This window comes from Heptranchias perlo, chromosome 16 (assembly GCF_035084215.1).
Source record: "Heptranchias perlo isolate sHepPer1 chromosome 16, sHepPer1.hap1, whole genome shotgun sequence".
In the NCBI taxonomy this organism is placed as follows: Eukaryota; Metazoa; Chordata; class Chondrichthyes; order Hexanchiformes; family Hexanchidae; genus Heptranchias; species Heptranchias perlo.
The window spans coordinates 39,957,042-39,976,885 of NC_090340.1; the positions used below are offsets into that span (position 1 = coordinate 39,957,042).

Consider the following 19,844-nt stretch of genomic DNA (forward strand, 5'->3'; position numbering starts at 1 on the left):
GCTTCAGCTGAGAATGGCCAACTCAGTACAAACTAGCAACTGAACATGGTACTTTCCTGATCTCTACAGGGTCAAAAGTAAATGAGCATGATGCTGTACACTGCATAAATTTGTGTTTTGAGTAGGGATGTGCAAACCAATTTTGTTGACAATTCAAGAGATTAACACGTTCAACTACATCAAAATCTTAGTAATTTAGTTAAATTTATATTTAAAACTTGAACAATAACATTAATATCACTCAAAGATAACCCCTGGCTTTTCTTCTCTGGTATCAACCATTTCCTTAAGCTCTCTTCACTGCTTCCTCCCCCTCCAACAAGTGCAAGGAGATCATGGACTTCTTTGACAAGATTGAGACCAGATGTTCAGTTGTCTCTTCAGGTTTCAGCCCCTTTTCCTTGCCCACCAAATCAAACCTCCCCCTACTCTAGCCGTAAATCCATGTTTTTCTCTAGTTTCTCTTCCATCTCCCCTCATGCCCTCTCCGTGCTTATCTTATGCATGAGATCCATCTTCTGCTTCCTTGACCCTTATTCTGCTAAACTGCTGACCACTCAAATTCTCTTCCTGGGTCTCATGCTAGCTTACGTTATAAGTAGTTCCCTCTTCAGGTACTACTCCCCCCCCCCCCCCCCCCCCCCCCCACTTTCAGAACCACTGCTATCAAACCCTTCTCATAAAAACCCTCCTGTGATCCATCTATCCTTACAAAATATCGCCCTATCTCCAACTTCCTTCTACTCTCCAAAATCCTTGAACTTCTTGTCACCTCCCAAATCCATGCCCATCTTTCCCTTAACTCCATGTTTGAATCCCTCCTATCAGGCTTACGTCCACCACAGCACTGAAACAGCCCTAATCAAAGTCACAAATTACAAACCTCTGTGAATGTGAATGTGGTCTATTTCCCCTCCCCATTATCCTCTTCAACCCTCTCAGAAGTCTCTGTTCATCCAACTCTGGCCTCATGTACTCCCCCTTTACCCCAACATTAGCAGCCATATAGGTCCTCCACTCTGAATTCCCTTCTTAAACCCCTCCATTGCCACCTTTTAATTCCTCCTTAAAATCTATCTCTTTAACCAATCTTTTGGTCATCCCTCCCAATATCTTTCTCTTTGGCTTGGTGTCCATTTTGTCCAATTACGCCTTGGGATGTTTTCCTACGTTAAAAGCATTATATAAATATAAGTAGTTGTTGTTGAATCATTATCGACTTGATTTTACAAAATGTTCATCAGTATCCACTAACTAATAACTGAACAAAAACATTACTACTGTCTGCAATTGCCAAGTGTAAGACACATTATTGATACTAGTTGGCTTGCTTAATGACAATCATTTTTAAACTCAGGAAAAGTAAACAAATTGGAACAGTCCCCATATGAAACTATCTGGAATACAATGCTGTGTAACTGCTAAATATTTTAAATGTAACTGCCAGATATTTTAAAAGATTAAAACCAGTAGTTTCTAAATGAACATTTATATTCTTTAATAATTCAAAAATCAAATCTGAATCCTCAGGATGGTGTCAGTCAGCAAAGGGTTAAGTTAAAGAATTCTCCGACCCGTTTCAAGGTGAAGGGGGGATATATACACACACATATTGAGTAATAATGGGAAGAAATACAAGGAAGAAAGTGGCTCAACAAAAAAGGAATGTTTTAAAATGGATATGTATATTAAAACGGGCAACAGCTAAACAGGTGCAATTTGCAATCAAAACAATTCCTGAAACCTATTTATGTGAGGCATACTTCACTTTTTATTGAACAAACATCAAGAAATGTTGGTTCTGAAAGTCATTCTACAAAATCTCTTCCCCATCCCAATTTTCCCTGTAAATTTCTATGAAATAAAAAGAAAAAAATGGAGTGAAACTTATTGCCAAAAACGTAAAAATCTGTAACCCCATCAGCCTAAAGCTGATGAGAACCAATGAACTGTGGTGACATCTCCATTATACTACAAACCATTTACAACAAAATCACAACAGAAAATCTTTTATAGTGAAGTTGCTGCTATGTACAATGTTTTCCTAGTGTTTTACTAGGAAAACCCCCAATTAAAAAAGTTAGACCAAATATCACATTTAATGCCACTAACATGATCCAAAGATACTTTCAAGCCAGATATATCTAACTTTGACTGCTCTGAGGTACTTAGTGACTCTGACTTCCCATTTAAAGCTCCAGTGAGCATAGCACATGTTTAATGTACATTGCTGGTGATGGTACCACAACAACAACTTGCATTTATATAGCGCCTTTAACGTAGTAAAAGCACCAGTTGATAAACTTCCTCCACAGCATCAGAACACAAAGGTACAGCAAAATCAGGTGGGTGGGTTAAAGGCATCAGTGAAGTACAGTGAAATAATAAAAAAAAAGTAAATTTAACATCTGGTTACAGCTATTTCATTTACACTAATATAATTTCTAGTTGTTTTGTACCTGCAATAAAGTTAATTTACAAAATTTGCATCACTACTCTTGTTGTTCATCAAAAATCAGTCAATTACAAGCACCTTTAAGTTTCCTCCTTACAGGAATGCTCTGCCTGAAAGACTTTATAATTACCTGGAACCTTCAGTTTCGTTCGAGACGTTCATTTGAAATGTACTTAGTGTAAAAGAAAAGTTCAGGAGAAAAACACATTTTTCCAAAGAGTTAATTTAATCTTTAAAAAAATCTCACTTTTGTTGGCTCCTTCAGATAATACATTTTTGCTCTACACATTTTCAGCATTCTTTGTGGGAGACATTTTATTTAAGAAATGGAAATCGGAGACTTCTGTTCCATTTTTGCAAAATATAGAAATGTACACTGTTGCAAGAGCTTGGCATTCAATTTTGAGAAGACTAAATCGGTTATTTAAAAAAAAGCTCATTAAACTACTGAATATTTGCAAGGAGTTGTTTTAAACAAATCAGAAATTATAAAATGATTTACTTTCCAGAATATTGAATTTCCACCCCAAATTATTTGGACTGTTAATGTGCTACATGATGGAATTTTCCACTAATCAACTTTTGGTCCTTGGTATTTCTAGGTTAATTATTGGTGGTGCCATTGTCTATGCCCCCAAAATGCAGTCCCTCTCATTTACTTTGGAACTAGTAACATTTCTATCCTCCAGATTACAACACAACTCTACCCTCAGGGAGCTAGACAAAGTCACCAAACTTCACAAAACTTCATCAGAACATAAAATATCATTAAAAAAACTGAGCTTACAAAGGATATAATTTAATGGGTAATTATTTCAGCATTACTTTAGATTGGGATATCTATAAAGTATAGACTGAAGAGCGATGTAATCCCATCAGAAATAATCTTGAGAAGTCTTCCTTGTAAAGGTAGATCATACTCTTATCCAATTTGATTGTCTTAACTGGAAAAGTTCACCAAGGTACTGCCAATTTCAATTTTTTTTAAAACCAGAAATATACAGGTCAACAAAAAAAGCGCTTTTTAATGAAAATGTTTCAACAGTTATTAAGATCAAGGAAAGTGCTGCTGTATTTACAATAAAATGCTTTTGAATTGGCGACATTCTCTCAGAGAAGATTAGTAAATTTGTGTGACTAAGTCACAATTAATTTCACCACTCCTAGGAGTTATTTGTTTTTCCTTTCACAGTTTGTACAGAAAATTTGATCAAGCAGAATGGTGCATCACACAGTGAAAATTAGGACAGGACAAAGGCTATTTCTCAACCTTTGATCCTTCTCTGCAAAATCAAACTTTTCATTTTGCACATTTTTCACTCAATTTTTACATGCACAATACTCTGAAGGCAATTTTTCCAAATCAGTATCCAGGTAAGAGTGGAACTAAAAATCTGATTGACAACATGAACCTAATTTAAATTTTACAAGATCTGGATTGGAGAAATATCTTATCAAGTTCAGGTAAAGTCATCATGAAGGAACAAAGGTTAAAATAATTGCCGTTGGAGCCAATATTGCTGAACAAAGCCTCAAAATGAATGAGGCTTTCTCCCAACCTAAAAGTTGTTCGAATGACAAAAAGAATACACTTTGAAATCATTAGTCCTTTACTGAATTCCAGTGCCATTGTACCATTTCAACCTTTCAACCTTACAGTACAATAAAGGAATATCTGCTTATTTTTAAATTGTGAATGACAGCCTCCCTGCCTTTTTTGTGCAGGAGAAAGTTTGCTTGTATGATATACTATTTAATACTGTACCTTATAAATCAATAATCAATATATAATTATAATCAACATCTTCAGTGTCATTCATATGAATATGCTGCAATATGTACAAATCAGTCATCTGATACAATAGGATTTGCTGCATAAAAAATTAGAAATTTCATTACATTTGTGCACTTAGTATTTACAGTGAATTTTGGGATATGCTGTTTCATTATACTCTTAAAATTAATCATTGTTTGTTTAGTTTGTTTTACAAATCAGTGCTAAAGGTTTTGTTTCTACCTACTTATTATAATGGGGCATTTTTGAAAAGAAGGTTTTGATACTATGTGTCCATGGTACTGTGAAATACTTCAGGCTACAGTCTTTCTGATGTCATCAGAACTACTCTCTGTATATTTAAGACTCAACAAAAACACCAAACTTACTGCACCGTGCACGTGAAAATATTTGTACGTGTACAGATTTCTCTTATTTGTAATTACTGTGGATAGATGGATAAAATATAGTTACAAGAAAATTACAACTGAAGGGATCAGTTGAAGTTTTAGTGGTTTTTCCAGCGAACCTCAAATTAAATGCATTTCCTTAAATCATGTCTACCTAAACCATTAAATAAAATACTTTATCTTTTATACAAATACATTTAAATTATTCCATACCCAATAGTACCCAGAAAGTTCACCACATGCCAGACAGAGTCATATCCTGCACAGGTCAAGGGTCATGCTAGATACATCATTCAGTGCCAGCAGTCCTATATGTAATATCTACTTAAGAAAAATCTCAGTGCTCACATTCAGCAATGAAGAACAAAATTCATTACCAAGAAAGATTTGGAATAAAGATTTAGTGGGTGGCATTTACTTGTTCATTTACAAGATCTTGGATTAATATCTATGCCCCTGCCTGCAATGTCACATCATTGCCAGAAGATATTCAACTCCAAATTGTGTTATCGCACTGCTGTATTTTGTACAGCAGGGCCATTTCCAAAGTTTTTTTTAAGCCAACTACATCCATTTGATTTGGTCCAAATGCCTCATATTTGCTACAGACAGACTCATGGAATTAGACACATTGTGCAAATTTAAATCAACAAAAGGTAGATATAAAGTATCGTAACTACATGCACAAGCTTCAAGTTCTTCTCCTCCCTTCAATTTCTTTTTCTCAAATGTTATCTTACCATTTTTCTTCTGCAGATGATGCAATATGGTGGAATACCGTTCCATTTGCCTGTAGTCCTCCAATACCTTGTTCAAATGGCTGTTCTTCATGTATGAGTTTGTGTGATTTGACTCTGGGGGCAGGGCAAGGCGTCATCACAACCAAACCAGATTCTGTCGCCATATGACAGCAAGGGTGGTTGGATGGTGATCAGAAGTGGGAACCCCAGGACAATTTTTCTTAGCTTAGGACACTGAGGCTAAATGTAACAACCCACCCACCAGCCTAATTTAAATCAATTTAGTCAGCATACACCTGGGATCAAATCTGGAACTTTAATGGTCTGCATGGGTAGTGCTATACCAGGAGGCACATTTGTGCACAGTCATTGGGTAACATTTGCTTCCCTGACTCATTCCAACAGCCATTGGAGTTTCTTTTAGCATTCCATGTCTTGAGGTTGGTTCTTGGGGGTTAGGGGGAGGAAAAAAAGAGGTGCAATACTGAATTTATAATCTCCCTGTATGCTGAGGAGGCCATACATTTACCAAACTCCTTATAATCCTTTCCTGCTATTCCAACACCATGCCATGAGCTGACCACTGAGTGTTGAATTTTTACAAGTCTCACTAAAACTAAATTCCCATAACAATTTGTATAATGCAAACTGCTGGGCCAAATCATTCAAGAGTTCTTCAGTCTCCATTCTCATACATACACAGCCCAGACCCCTTTGTCCACCATACTTATTCTAAAACATTTCTAAAAAATACATTGCTTGATAGTTATCTACAAATTGTAAACTATAAAGAAAAACAAAGCAGCAGTCAGAACAACAGCAGGGATGCCATTCTGTTCAGCCTGGTTTCCTGTTACTATTATATTGAGAACAACAGCAATTAAGCAGGCGCTGCAATACTGCCCATCCTTTCATGTTTCATTGGAATTTTTGGCACAGTGAGAATGTTGGCAGGTCACCAGAAAGGTGGTAGCATGGTGCTCTGGTTAAATCTTTGCACATAAATAATACTTCATCCATTTATGAGTCCTCACTAGCACTCATCACTAAGGGTGACAGTACTTGGCTAACTACAGGAAAATCCAACTCTGAATCAGGGATATAGCTGATAGTGATTTTAAAAAAATATTTTTAGCCCTCCGTTTAAATCTTGAGTGATACTAAAATGAATATGTTGACAAATTCTCTTTAACTGTGGGACTTCTACCTTTACCTAGGCTGATCATGAAAACTCAAGAATCAGTGAATTTTGGCCAATGTCATCATTCATTCTGAGTAAATCATTCTGCAACTTTCCCTTTCTGATCTGATGATCCTACTTTATTCTGATCAAGTTCAGCCATGCCTACCTCTTCCCTCTACAGAGATTAGCTATTTTGGCATTGTAATTTCTGAGCACTTTAAGTAGTCAGCAGATTTCATATTGATTTTGTTCACCTTAGCTTTCCTTTGCACATTCTCATCTGTTCTGACCATTCCAGAGTGTTCTCTGTAGGCCCCATGCACCAGTTCCATTCATTCTAGCCTAAACCCAAAGTAATTCTAACTCCAATTCACTCATGGCTCTCTGCCATTTCATTAACATTAACCTAACTGCAGGTGACCCTTAAGATTCCAAATCAAGTATTCCTGCCAGCTTCACAACACAACCAAATTGAAATTAAAAACAGAATTTAGTTTAGTTCTGTTGATACTACTGTAGTAATCAACAGTACCACATTGTGGCAGTATTCAGTTCTGTGTCAATTCCAAACTTTGATATGTGCGCTCTTGGCCGGGCACTCTGTATACAACTGATCCAAGGGAGGGGCAAAAGGTGCATAATTTAGCTCATGCTGCTTTCGTATGTATATTAATTGCCAGTCCAAGAGCAACAGAGGCTGGGGAATAGATGATGACTGGTACAAGAGTCTTGAACGGGAAAATAGTACAAAAAAAAATCCGAAGTTACCTATTCAAATTATACTTTTTGTTTAAAGCAAATATGGATGGGAGGACACAAGTTTGCACCCGAGATTCACTAATGCCATGCTCACAATCTTAGTCATGATCAGTGGGAAGCACCTAGCAGCGGCAGCTGTTCTCCACGAGGGTAGATGCTGCTATTACATATCCTCCCCGGCAACCAATAAAAATGAAGATATTGACAAATGCATTAGAAATGAAATAGTGCCTGAACAAATGTTCATTTCCATTACCCATAATAGATATACTGAATCTGAAATCTAATATTGGTCAAACAGAATTAAACTGCTGCATTTAGAATTTACAGATAATATGTTTGATTTAAATACTTTTAAAATATAGTAAATCCTGTTGTCAAAAATTTGCACATCTCCCTAGCTCAGCATTTTTAAATATATGCATTTGTTTGAACCCATTTCAAGCAGACAAAGCTTACATGCCTCAGCATTTTCTTTGCAAGGACCAATGCTCATCAATTTCCTCCCTCCTACAAACTAATCAAATATATTTCAGCAGTCATTAACGATTTCCTTAAATAGACAAAGCACATGTGTCTAATCCTCTGAGCAGACCTACAGCTTCCCGGACATAACTATGGAAAACAAATTCCAGAAAACAATGTTTTTATAAACATGCAAATTAAGTATGAAATAGCCAAGTTCTCTATCTACAATTCAGAGGGTATTTATCCAGGAAATTTGTGAGCACAAGTAAAAGCCAGAATGACTCAATGCAACATAAAGACAGACACCTGCAACAGCTTTTATATAATACAACACCGTCTGAAGGCAGCCTTCACTTAGTACCTTCTCTGAATCTGCAACAAGTCTGCAATTTTTAAATTTAAAGCTGCAGTATCACAGTGCTTTAACTTAAAATCTAATTTTACAAACTTTGAGATCATCTTTCTAAAACAAGGATGTTTGAAAAGGTTGTGTTGCTGAAAGTGGGGGCAAACCTATTAGACACCCAGCTATTTGGAGTGCTTAGCAGCAAAGATTGTAAATAAAGCATGCATAGCCATGCAAATCTGACTGATATCATAAATGAACAGTCTCAAAAAAAATCTAAGACATTTTGCGGTCACTTTGCTTCTTGGATTACTGATTTAAAAATAAAGAGATTTTAGGCTGCTTGATTATAGGTCAAAGGACAATTTTATCTACCAGAGATGGAGAGACCTAACCCTTCTCACAAAAGTGCAAAAAACTTGAAACCACTGGATACTGTGAAATTGTACTCACCTACATGGAAATGCTGCCATTCTTTTTAAACTGTCAAATGTACTTACTTAGATGCAGTCCATTCAACTGAAAAAGCTTTGTAAACATTTTACACAGGCAACAGTATGTAAAATTGGATGCCATACAGCTTTTACCATTTTTAAATACACCTTGTTCATGTCTAGAAAAGGATAATGCAGCTTTAATTTAAAAATGAAAAACAAAAACCATCACAAGGTAACTTAAAAGACTCATTAGTTCAATGCCAACACCATACAGTAGATTTTGATTTCTGACATATGCTGAAGCATCTTGAAATCTATTTTAATTTATGTACAATTTAAATAATATTCTTTAGAGTTGATGTGATTATCTTTTGTACAAGAGATATCTAATATAGTACTATCCTAACCCTCATTTTGACAATGTATGAATAGTAGACATTCCATTGCCAGAAGTCTGTGCTACAGTGCTGTGTCATAGACCTCCTGTTGGGTAAATCTATTGTCTCTCTCAGATTCAGCTTCTGAAACAGGATCCTGATGCTGTTTCATTTGCTCTTTCACCTCCTCTTCCAGGTCTGGTGGCACAATTAACTGGTCCTCTGGGTCTGGCTGTGCAGGTGCTGCAAAATATCCACATTTCTTCTTTGGTGCCTCTGTAGCCACTTCAATAATATTGTGACTTTTTTCAAGAGGGACCACAGATCCATTTGAAAATTTCTTACCCTGTAGGTTTGATGCAGACGAGGACTTCTTCAGATCACTTCCTTCCTTGTTAATTGTTAACAATGACCCACTATTCATACCATTTTGTCTCTGTACTTTCAAGTAAGTCCCTGGACTGTCATCCTCAGACATATTAACAAACAATCCCTCATCACGAGCTTGTGAAGTTGTGGTGTTTCCTGGAACTTTGAACTGGAAACAATGGATGTCCACCTCTACTTCCAGTTTGCTGCCATTAGAGATTACCCCTTCCACTGGTTGGTCATCATCACTATCAAGGCCATTGTCTGAGTGGGTGCTGGAGAATGTTGCACTGGAAAGTTGCCGCTGGAAAACACTAGTGGAAGAGCTTGGATGGAGGCTGCAACGGCGTTCGGAACGAGGGACTGTACCAGCTTCCAGGCTTGTGGCTGGCTGCTCGTCTGATGCTGTAGATCCCACCTCACTGCTCACTTCAGAAGCAGACATCTCGCTGTTAAATTCAGATGCTATACCACTACTAGATGATGGGGTGACAGAATAGTGGGCACTATCTTTTACTATCATGTTAACAGGTGGGGCAAACACACCTGGACTAGGTAATGGGACTCCATGCATCTCACATGTGCAGTTATCTTCCCCAATATTCATGTACACCACCACAGCCGCAACATTGTCATGGCAACCGTAGCTCTGTGCAAGTGTGCAAAGTTTCTTGGCTGCAGCTAAAGGATCAGGCACATTCCGAACAGCTTCTATTGCCTCAGCATAGGACAAATTTTCCCAGAGCGTCTTGTTGCCCAAGATAAGGAATTCATCCTGAGCAGTAAGTGATATAGTGTGAACATGGGGTCTTGGAAGGACCCATGGGAAGAGGTAAGTGCAGCCCAACAGACGTGTACAACAAGTAACACCATTTACTTTATTGTCCTAAGGAAAATAAATAAATATACGTTAGGTACAGAATTTTTACTATTAATAAAACAAGATAGCAGAATATACAGCACAATTCATGGGAGATTAAAAACTGCATAAATATTGCAGCACTGTTTTTGTACTGTACAGAATCATATAATACAACATTTTGGATAGAAGCATTCAAATATGTTATACCGATTCCAACATTAACACATGGGTATCTGCATCAGTAAATTAATTGTCGCAGGCTAAGAACGAGTGAAATGCTGGAGCCTACCTCAGTTATAATGGCTTTTTGTTGTTTCACTCTTTCCAGTTCCTCAACACATTGCTCAACACAGAATACTTTTGAAAGTGGCAGTGGCTGTCCATCTCTACATAACACCACTTGGCTATTGCCCACGTTGGCCACCGTAAGAGTGAAGTAGCTGCTATGGTCACTGGGATCATGGCGAATGTGACACAACACAGTCGAAGAGCCCAACTTCTGTCCCACCATTCCCAGTTTTCTTAAAAACAAAGAAGGTAAATAAAGTGTTACTAGGACAACTGCACTAATTCTGCGATAGATCTCCTTTCGTAAAACAAAATGGTATGAATGTAGCTTTTGGCTCAGTGATACATTAGTTATTTAGTTATGAGATACAATAATATCCTAATTAGGTAAATATATCTAGAAAGAAAAAAAATCAAAATGAAATAAGCATAAAATTAAAATCAATACAGAAATAATGAGACATTAGAGAATCATAGAAATTTATGGCACAGGAGGCCGCCATTCGGCCCACTGTGTCTATGCTGGCTGAAAAAGAGCTATCCAGCCTAATCCCACTTTCCAGCTCTTGGTCAGTAGCCTTGTAGGCTATGGCACTTCGAGTGCATATCCAAGTACTTTTTAAATGTGATGAGGGTTTCTGCCTCTACCACCCTTTCAGGCAGTGAGTTCAAGACCCCCACCACCCTCTGGGTGAAAAAATTTCTCTTCAACTCTCCTCTAATTCTACCACCATTTACTTTACCTCTATGCCCCCTGGTTATTGGCCTCTCTGCTAAGGGAAATAGGTCCTTCCTATCCACTGTATCTAGGCCCCTCATAATTTTATACACCTCAATTAAATCTCCCCTCAGCCTCCACTGTTCCAAAGAAAACAACCCCAGCCTATCCAATCTTTCTTTATAGCTAAAATTCTCCAGTCCTGGCAATATCCTCTGCATCCTCTCTAATGCAATCACAGCTTTCCTGTAATGTGGTGACCAGAACAGCAGTAGTTTAGCTGTGGCCTAGTGTTTTATACAGTTCTAGCATAACCTCCTTGCTCTTATATTCTATGCCTCAGCTAATAAAGGAAAGTATCCTGTATGCCTTCTTAATCACCTTACAAGAATATAAGAAATAGAAGCAGGAGTAGGCCATAAGGCCCCTCGAATCTGCCCCGCCATTCAATCAGATCATGGCTGATCTTTGATCTCAACTCCACTTTCCCGCTTGATCCCCATTTCCCTTGATTCCTCTAGAGTCCAAAAATCTATACATCTCAGCCCATAGCATATATTTCAGCATCCAGAGCCCTCTGGGGTAGAGAATTCCAAAGATTCACAACCTTCTGCGTGAAGAAATTCCTCCTCATCTCAGTCTTGAATGGCCGATCCCTTATCCTGCCCGTAGTTCTAGACTGTCTAGCCAGGGGAAACAATCTCAGCATCTACTCTGTCATGCCCCCTAATAATCTTATATGTTTCAATGAGATCACCTCTCATTCTTCCAAACTCGAGAGAATAGGCTCATTCTACTCAACCTCTCATAGGACAACCCTCTCATCCCAGAATTAATCTAGAGATCCTTCATTGTACTGCCACCAAGGCAAGTATATCCTTCCTTAGATAAGGAGACCACAACTGTGCGCAGTACTCCAGGTGAGGTCTCACCAAAGCCCTGTAAAACTGTAGTAAGACTTCCTTACTCTTGTACTCCAACTTCCTTGCAATAAAGGCCAACATGTCATTTGCTTTCCTAATTGCCTGCTGTACTTGCATACTAACTTTTTATGTTTCTTGTACGAGGACACCCAAGTCTCTCAGAACACCAACTTTTAATAGCTTCTCACCATTTAAAAAATATTCTGTTTTTCTATTCTTCCTACCGAAGTGAATAACCTCACATTTCCCCACATTATACTCCATCTGCCACCTTCTTGCCCACTCACTTAACCTGTCTATATCCCTTTGCAGACTCTGTGTCCTCCTCACAGCTTACTTTCCCACCTAGCTTTGTATCGTCAGCAAACTTGAATACATTACACTCGGTCCCTTCATCTAAGTCATCAATATAGATTGTAAATAGCTGAGGCCCAAGCACCGATCCACGCGGCACCGCACTAGTTACAGCCTGCGAACCTGGGAATGACCCGCTTATCCCTACTCTCCGTTTTCTGTCCTTGAACCAATTCTCGATCCATGCTAATATACTACCCCCAACCCCATGGGCCCTTACCTTGTGTAACAACCTTTTATGCGGCACCTTATCGAATGCCTTTTGAAAATCCAAATATACTACATCCACTGGTTCCCCTTTATCTACCCGGTTAGTTACATCCTCAAAAAACTCTAATAAATTTGTCAAACATGATTTCCCTTTCATAAAACCATGTTGACTCTGCCTAATCATAATTACGATTTTCTAAGTGCCTTGTTACCACTTCCTTAATATTGGATTCCAGCATATAACCGACAACCGATGTCAGGCTAACTGGCCTGTAGTTCCCTGTTTTCTCTCTCCCTCCTTTCTTGAATAGCGGGGTAACATTTGCTACTTTCCACTCCACTGGGACCGTTCCAGAATCTACAGAATTTTGGAAGATCATAACCAATGCATCCGCTATCTCTGCAGCCACCTCTTTTAGAACCCTAGGATGTAGGCCATCAGGTCCAGGGGATTTGTCGGCTTTTAGTCCCATTAGTTTGTCCAGTACTTTTTCTCTAGTGATATTAATTGTTTTAAGTTCCTCACTCTCATTTATCCCTTGGTTCGCCACTATTTTTGGTATGCTCTTTGTGTCTATTAATGTGAGGACAGATACAAAATATCTGCCATTTCCTGATTCCCCATTATAATTTCTCCTGTCTCAGCATCTAAGGGACCAACGTTTACTTTTGCTATTCTCTTCCTTTTTACATACTTGTAGAAGCTCTTTCAATCCGTTTTTATATTTCTTGCTAGTTTACTTTCATGTTCTATTTTCCCCCTTCTTATCAATTTTTTGGTCGTCCTTTGTTGGTTTCTAAAACTCTCCCAATCCCCAGGCTTATTACTTTTCTTGGCAACATTATAGGCCTTTTCTTTCAATCTAATACTCTCCTTAACTTCTTTAGTTAGCCACGGGTGGATCATTTTTCCAGTCGAGTTTTTATTTCTCAATGGAATGTTGAGAATACTGAAATATTTCTTTCAATGTTTGCCACTGCTTTTCAACTGTCAAACCCTTTAATTTATTTTCCCAATCTACCTTTGACAACTCGCCCCTCATACCTATGTAATTGGCTTTATTTAAGTTTAAGACTCTAGTTTCTGACTTAAGCATGTTACTTTCAAACTTAATGTGAAATTCTATCATATTATGCTCACTCTTCCCCAGAGGTTCTTTTACTGTGAGATTACTAATTAACCCTATCTCGTTACATAATACAAGATCTAAAATAACTTGTTCCCTGGCTGGTTCCATGACGTATTGCTCTAGGAAACCGTCTCGAATACATTCCATGAACTAGTCTTCCAAACTACCTGTCCTGCTCCCTTCAGGGATCTGTGGACATGCACCTCAAGGTCACTCTACACTTCTCAGTATTCTACCATTTATTGTGTATTCCCTCGCCTTGTTTGCCCACCCCAAATGCATTAGCTCACATTTCTCCGGATTGAATTCCATTTGCCACTTTTCTGCCCACCTGATCAGTCCATTGATATCTTCCTGCAGTCTACAGCTTTCTTCCTCACTATCAACACGGCCAATTTTTATTATCTGCAAACTTCTTAATCATGCCTCCTACATTTAAGTCTAAATGATCTTGGAAGGGCTGACAGACTGCAATGATATTTCACCCCATTTCCCAAATAACTAAAGTGATTAAACGTTTTAATGTCAATTTGTAGTACAAAGGTAAAGAACACTGGAGTATCAAAACAGGGGTGGGAAACACTAACAGATGGTACAATGGAGTTGAGAGACAGATCAATCCCCCATTTTGCTCAATTTTTTATGCCAGCTCTACTCACACTGAAAGTTCCCTATTTCCATTTACCACCTCCACACAGGAAAGAGAGAAAAAGTCATTGCCAGGGCATAGACTCCTTGTGACAGGTTCCAGAACACCATAATCAGAGCCTGCATCAAGGAGGAAGTTTCCATCCCACCACCATGGCCTGGTGAAAATGCACTGGGAGTGGAGGAAGAGGAATTTGTAATCGAGTTTCAATTAGTGCTTCAACCAATTTTATATCAAGTGGTTATATTTCTGTATCATTACTTGATTGTTGAATCAAGAACAATTCTGCAAGATCCCAGCACACTTCATACCAATTTGAAAGCACATTTTTCCCAGCTTTTTTCTATTCCCTTACCCTCCCCACTCACCTCGAAACATCTTCCTGCAGTCAGAAAAGTGATTCATTGATCAATATACATACCGAGTGAGATGGAAGGAATATCTTTAAAAAAAAAACAAAAAGCAGCAAGTCCCCAACCCTTCTGGCATCTTGAACTCTGGCTAAGAAATTCAATTACTCTGTACATTATTGTATTGGCCACAGCTGGGATTCTAATCAAGTTGCATGGGAAGCTGGCCATATTTAGATAATACCCATCGATATATTACAAAAGATATTGTCTTCCATTATATTCCATTACATGAATAGCCTTGTTTGCTGTCCTACTTCTGCCACTACTCTGTGGCAATATCTCATCTTGTTAGTTTTAGCCAACCCACATCTTTGGCACATTAAATATAAAATTATAATTGCCCTTCATATACACCAGATTAATTTCTGAAGATTATGGCTGAAGAATGTTTCATGGTGAGAAAGACTTCTCTGTTTAGGTATGTGGAACAGTTTAAACCTGATTTCAAATGTCGTAATGGTAACTTTCTCACCTGTGTGAGACAAGGAACGTGTGGGTCATGTAAACACTGTCCACGCTGGATTGCTGCAATTCTTCTGTCAACACATCTCCCACAGTGCACTGCAACAAACGAGGGATTTCCATGTTCCTGTCTCCATCAAATACACCATACAATGCTTCCAGGTTATCTCCAAAGCTATCTAGGGCAAGAACTGAAAGACAGAGTCTAGAAAACCCAAAATATGTGTTTTAGAGTGAGCAGGAACAGTACCAATCCATAAGAAAACAGTGAAAAGCCAGCACTTCTCACATGCTGACATATTGCAACATAAAAGAGATTTGACATAATTTGAATTGGTCATAACTCCCATTTCTCCCAAATTCAGACTTTGATTTGTTCATTTTATTTAACTAACCTCTACTCCATTAAGATAACAAAGCACATTTCTGTTGCAACATAAAGTATTCACCCTGACACAAATTCCAAGGAGGCCAAAGCATGTCTGATCAGATAACGTATGGAAATATAGTACACTAGATTTTCATCATAGTGTTAGACATACCACTTCTGACAACATACATTACTTATGGTTCCCTCAGTTTTATAGAAAACAGAAGAAACACTTTGTAATACACACTTTACTATAACATGTTTTCTACATAGCTCCCAGACAGTTTCATACTTTTTCAATAGTGCATCCACCTAGGCAGGGGCAAGTTATACTTGCCTCACATTGGTGTTCATGATTGCCTGAAAGCACCACAGATGAACAGATGTGCAATCTAAAGATAGTTATTGGCACATATTTTGCAACCACACAGATGTAGAATAGCAATCAGCTTAGAGTGAATAGGGTCTAACATATATTGTCTTTCCAATTCTGAGTCTTTGAAAAACCTTAGACAGATCACTGGGAAGCTATACACAGGAGAAAATCGTAAGCATCCATTAATTAATTTCACACTCAAGCCTCTAAACAAAACTAAAAATACATAGTCACCAGGATTTTGGTAAAGTGTAATGGTGGGTGTTATTGTTCGGGTGGGCACCATGTTATCACTCAGCATTACACGAGTGTCCTTTTCAAAAAGTGGGACATTTATATTTCCTGTCTGGTAAGGCAGTAGCAAGGTGGGGTAATTTATTCTGTCTGTAAACACTGCAAGTCTAATAGTTCTCCTACTCAAACAGTTTTATGTATACACCAAAAATTGAATATGTCTCTACTTTTCTGTTTTCTCATGAGGTTTGTATTTAATGTAGCATGATTTCACTACCAAATTTTATCATGTTGTAATTGTGCTTTTTTTCTTTTTAATTCTTCATGTACCCAGAAAAAAGCTGCATTTAAATTGCAGTGGACCAGTCACTATCTTCAAAATGGTACAGCTGGCCCAATACACTAAGTGTCTGGTGATAACACTGTTGCATATATTTTAAAAGTATACATTGATAAAAACACTTTCACCAAAACAGATAAGACCAAAGAAATGGCACAATTAATGTTACACAAAATTGCAAAGAGGGCTCAGCGAAATTTTTTTTTACAAAAGATATTATGGGACAAATAGCTTCTTTCTGTGGTGTAAACTTCTATGATTCTAAAAGTGATTACTTTTTAAATTAACATCTATTCATTTTTTGGTCATTGTTCAAATGCCATCAGCAATTATACTACAGTTGGAACATTGTGAGATCATAACAAAAAGTTTAATTTTGTAGAGTTCTTGGTTTGCTGGTGTCAGGGCCATTACAATATATTTTGACAATAGTTCCAGTAACATGAATGATCTATTTTGCCCACAATACACAGTCCTCATCCATGTCACATCAGAGGGAGTGTAACACAAAATTTACTCTCTTGCTGCATAATCTATAGCTGGAAATTCTAAAATACACCATGAGTTAATGAGGTGACTGGGACACAATGGCAAGTATACATGTATCTCACCTTTAAGATGTGGAGATGCCGGTGATGGACTGGGGTTGACAATTGTAAACAATTTTACAACACCAAGTTATAGTCCAACAATTTTATTTTAAATTCACAAGCTTTCGGAGACTTCCTCCTTCCTTTACATTTACCTGAGGAAGGAGGAAGTCTCCGAAAGCTTGTGAATTTAAAATAAAATTGCTGGACTATAACTTGGTGTTGTAAAATTGTTTACAATTGTCACCTTTAAGATTCAGCAAACAATACCAGTTACAGCTTAACTTGCATTTGCATTCTACCTTTAATGTAATAAGATGTTGCAAGACACCACAAAGGAGAGAATAGATAGAATGAAAGTATAATTAGAAGAAGTGACCAAGTACACAGTCAAAAAGATGGACTTTGAGGAGGATTTGAAAGACCGGGAGGAAAGTAGCAAGGTGAAGCGATTTAGGCAGGGATTTACGGAGAATAGGACCTTGATGACTGAAAGTTGTGTCACCAAACGAGGCCTCTCTGGGAGAGGTCGTAGGCTGGAGGAAATTGCAGAGGCTTGATGGTCAGTCTGCTGACGAAGAGTTGGTGGTGAAGTAGAGCTGGATGTCATCAGTATACATATGGAAACTGACCCTATGTTTGCAGATAATGTCTCCATGGGGCAGCATGTAAATGAAAGAGGATGAGACACCAAAGATAAGAATTTGGGGAACACCAGTGCTGACCATTGCTAGAGAGCGAGCGAGCTCCATTGGGACAAGTAGCACTGGAACTAGACATGGGCTGTTCCCTGTATGCAGACCATGGAGAAGGAAGATGGGGAAGTCAACCAAGTCAAATGTCATGGAAAAGTTGAAGACGACAAAGAGGGATAAAAATTTGCAGTGCACCATGAGGAAAATTAACAAATTAACTTACAATTCTTATCTCAAAAAGAGAAAACAGTAACCAAACCCAGTGCTACTTTATTTACTTGTTTCTGTGTCCTGCCATTTCAGAATAACCATGACTCCAGAGAGTTGGAGCTCCTACTGGATCGCTAGTCGGTATAGCAGCCTTCTGATCAATTTTCAGGGTAGTGATATGACTGTAAAAGAAAATACATACATTTGCCATTTTATTTCCATTTTCCCCATCTCCGGTAATTTCCTTTGTTACATCTGATTTATGCAATCTTTTTGTAGTTGGGAGAGCAGTTCAGTAAAATGTACACTCTTCCAATTTACAGTGTTATTTGCAGTGCAATTTTGTGCTACCCATGATGTAGCCAAAGGCAAGGTATGTTTCATTCCAAATGATTAAACTGGTGGCCAATCACAGATGTAACAACCCCAATCACATATTTGATAGATATATTTATACATCACAAAAGATGCATCAAGTATCTGCTCATTTCATAATGAGGAAAAAGAAAAATCTTCATAAGATATCATATTGCTACTTTGTTTTAATTCCACAGTTACAGCATATGTTTTCAGAAGTTTCTGGTTTAATTCCAAAGACAAATTAGACTAATGCAGACGTTTTTACAGGTTTAAGAAAAATAACTCTCAGGAGAATAGGGATATGTATCAAACTCAGTTGAAGGCAACAAAAGCTGCTATCAGAGCAGCCAAAAGGATATTGGCGAAGAAGACAGTGGATAGGTGTGGCAATAATATAGCAAGGTCTTCTTCAGCTTTATCAGAGGGCCATTAAGGACTGTATACAGCCACTGAACGATCCATCAGAGCAGATCTGGGTGGACTCCCAGGATGTGGGAGAGATTTTAAATGGCTACTTAGTATCAGTGTTCACTGCTGAAGAGGATACTGGGTTACCAATCATACAACATAGGGCTGATGCTATAATTGAATATGTCAGTGGATGCGGATATAGTCCTCGCTAGAACAATAATCTTAAAATGGATTGGGCTGCTGTAAGATTAAATATTTAACGTGTAAACAGCTCACGCTTACAGGAAATAGATTAAGTAATTAACATATAAACAGCTCACACTTATAAGGAATATAAGCTGGCAAGAAACCACAGAATAGTCAACTTAGAACCTACCCAGAATGCAGAAGAGTATGGCTAAGTAAGCTGATGCAACAAGTTGCTTACATTGCAGAATGTTTAAGGCCTTGAGCAGTTAAGATAAGGGGCAGAAGGTGAAAAACAGCTCCATGTAAGGAAAGGCGTACATGACAAGAGAGGTATAAGAATTCGAGTTTAAACATTTGAGTTTGAGAGAGACCAGGACGGTGGAGATCAGGACAAGACCATCCAAGGGTTATGACCTGTGTGCAAAGCTGGAAACGGGTAATATTGTTTACTTCTTTATAATGTTATTGCTTAAACACTGTTTAAACTTGGTTGAATTCAATAAAGGATTATTTGCAACTAATTGATGTCAAGTCCGAATTAATCTACACTGCTAACCTAGACGACATTCACCCAAGATTGCTCAAATAATGGGACCTGTGCGCTGCAAGCAACTTTCTTATATATCGCTTGGGTCGAGGCTTATTCCAAGATTTATAAAGCGCAATATGTCAATCACAAAACTCAATAGTTTGTCTTCGCTTATAGGCAAATTGCTGGAAGAAATCATTAGACATGTACTGT

At 38.0% G+C, this 19,844-nt stretch overlaps 1 protein-coding gene across 1 annotated transcript in view; it reads right to left on the minus strand.

Moving 5' to 3' along the window:
• Positions 1-650: 650 nt before the first annotated feature.
• The window catches only part of LOC137333698 (PH domain leucine-rich repeat-containing protein phosphatase 2-like), a 146,194-nt gene continuing 127,000 nt past the window's right edge, over positions 651-19,844 (minus strand). Inside the window, exons 16-19 of the mRNA XM_067997996.1 lie at positions 18,211-18,324; positions 15,338-15,532; positions 10,470-10,701; positions 651-10,204 (exon numbers count right to left, since the gene is read on the minus strand). Coding sequence (XP_067854097.1) covers positions 9,032-10,204; positions 10,470-10,701; positions 15,338-15,532; positions 18,211-18,324 — 1,714 coding nt within the window. The 3' untranslated portion in view covers positions 651-9,031. The remainder of the gene's footprint in view (positions 10,205-10,469; positions 10,702-15,337; positions 15,533-18,210; positions 18,325-19,844) is intronic.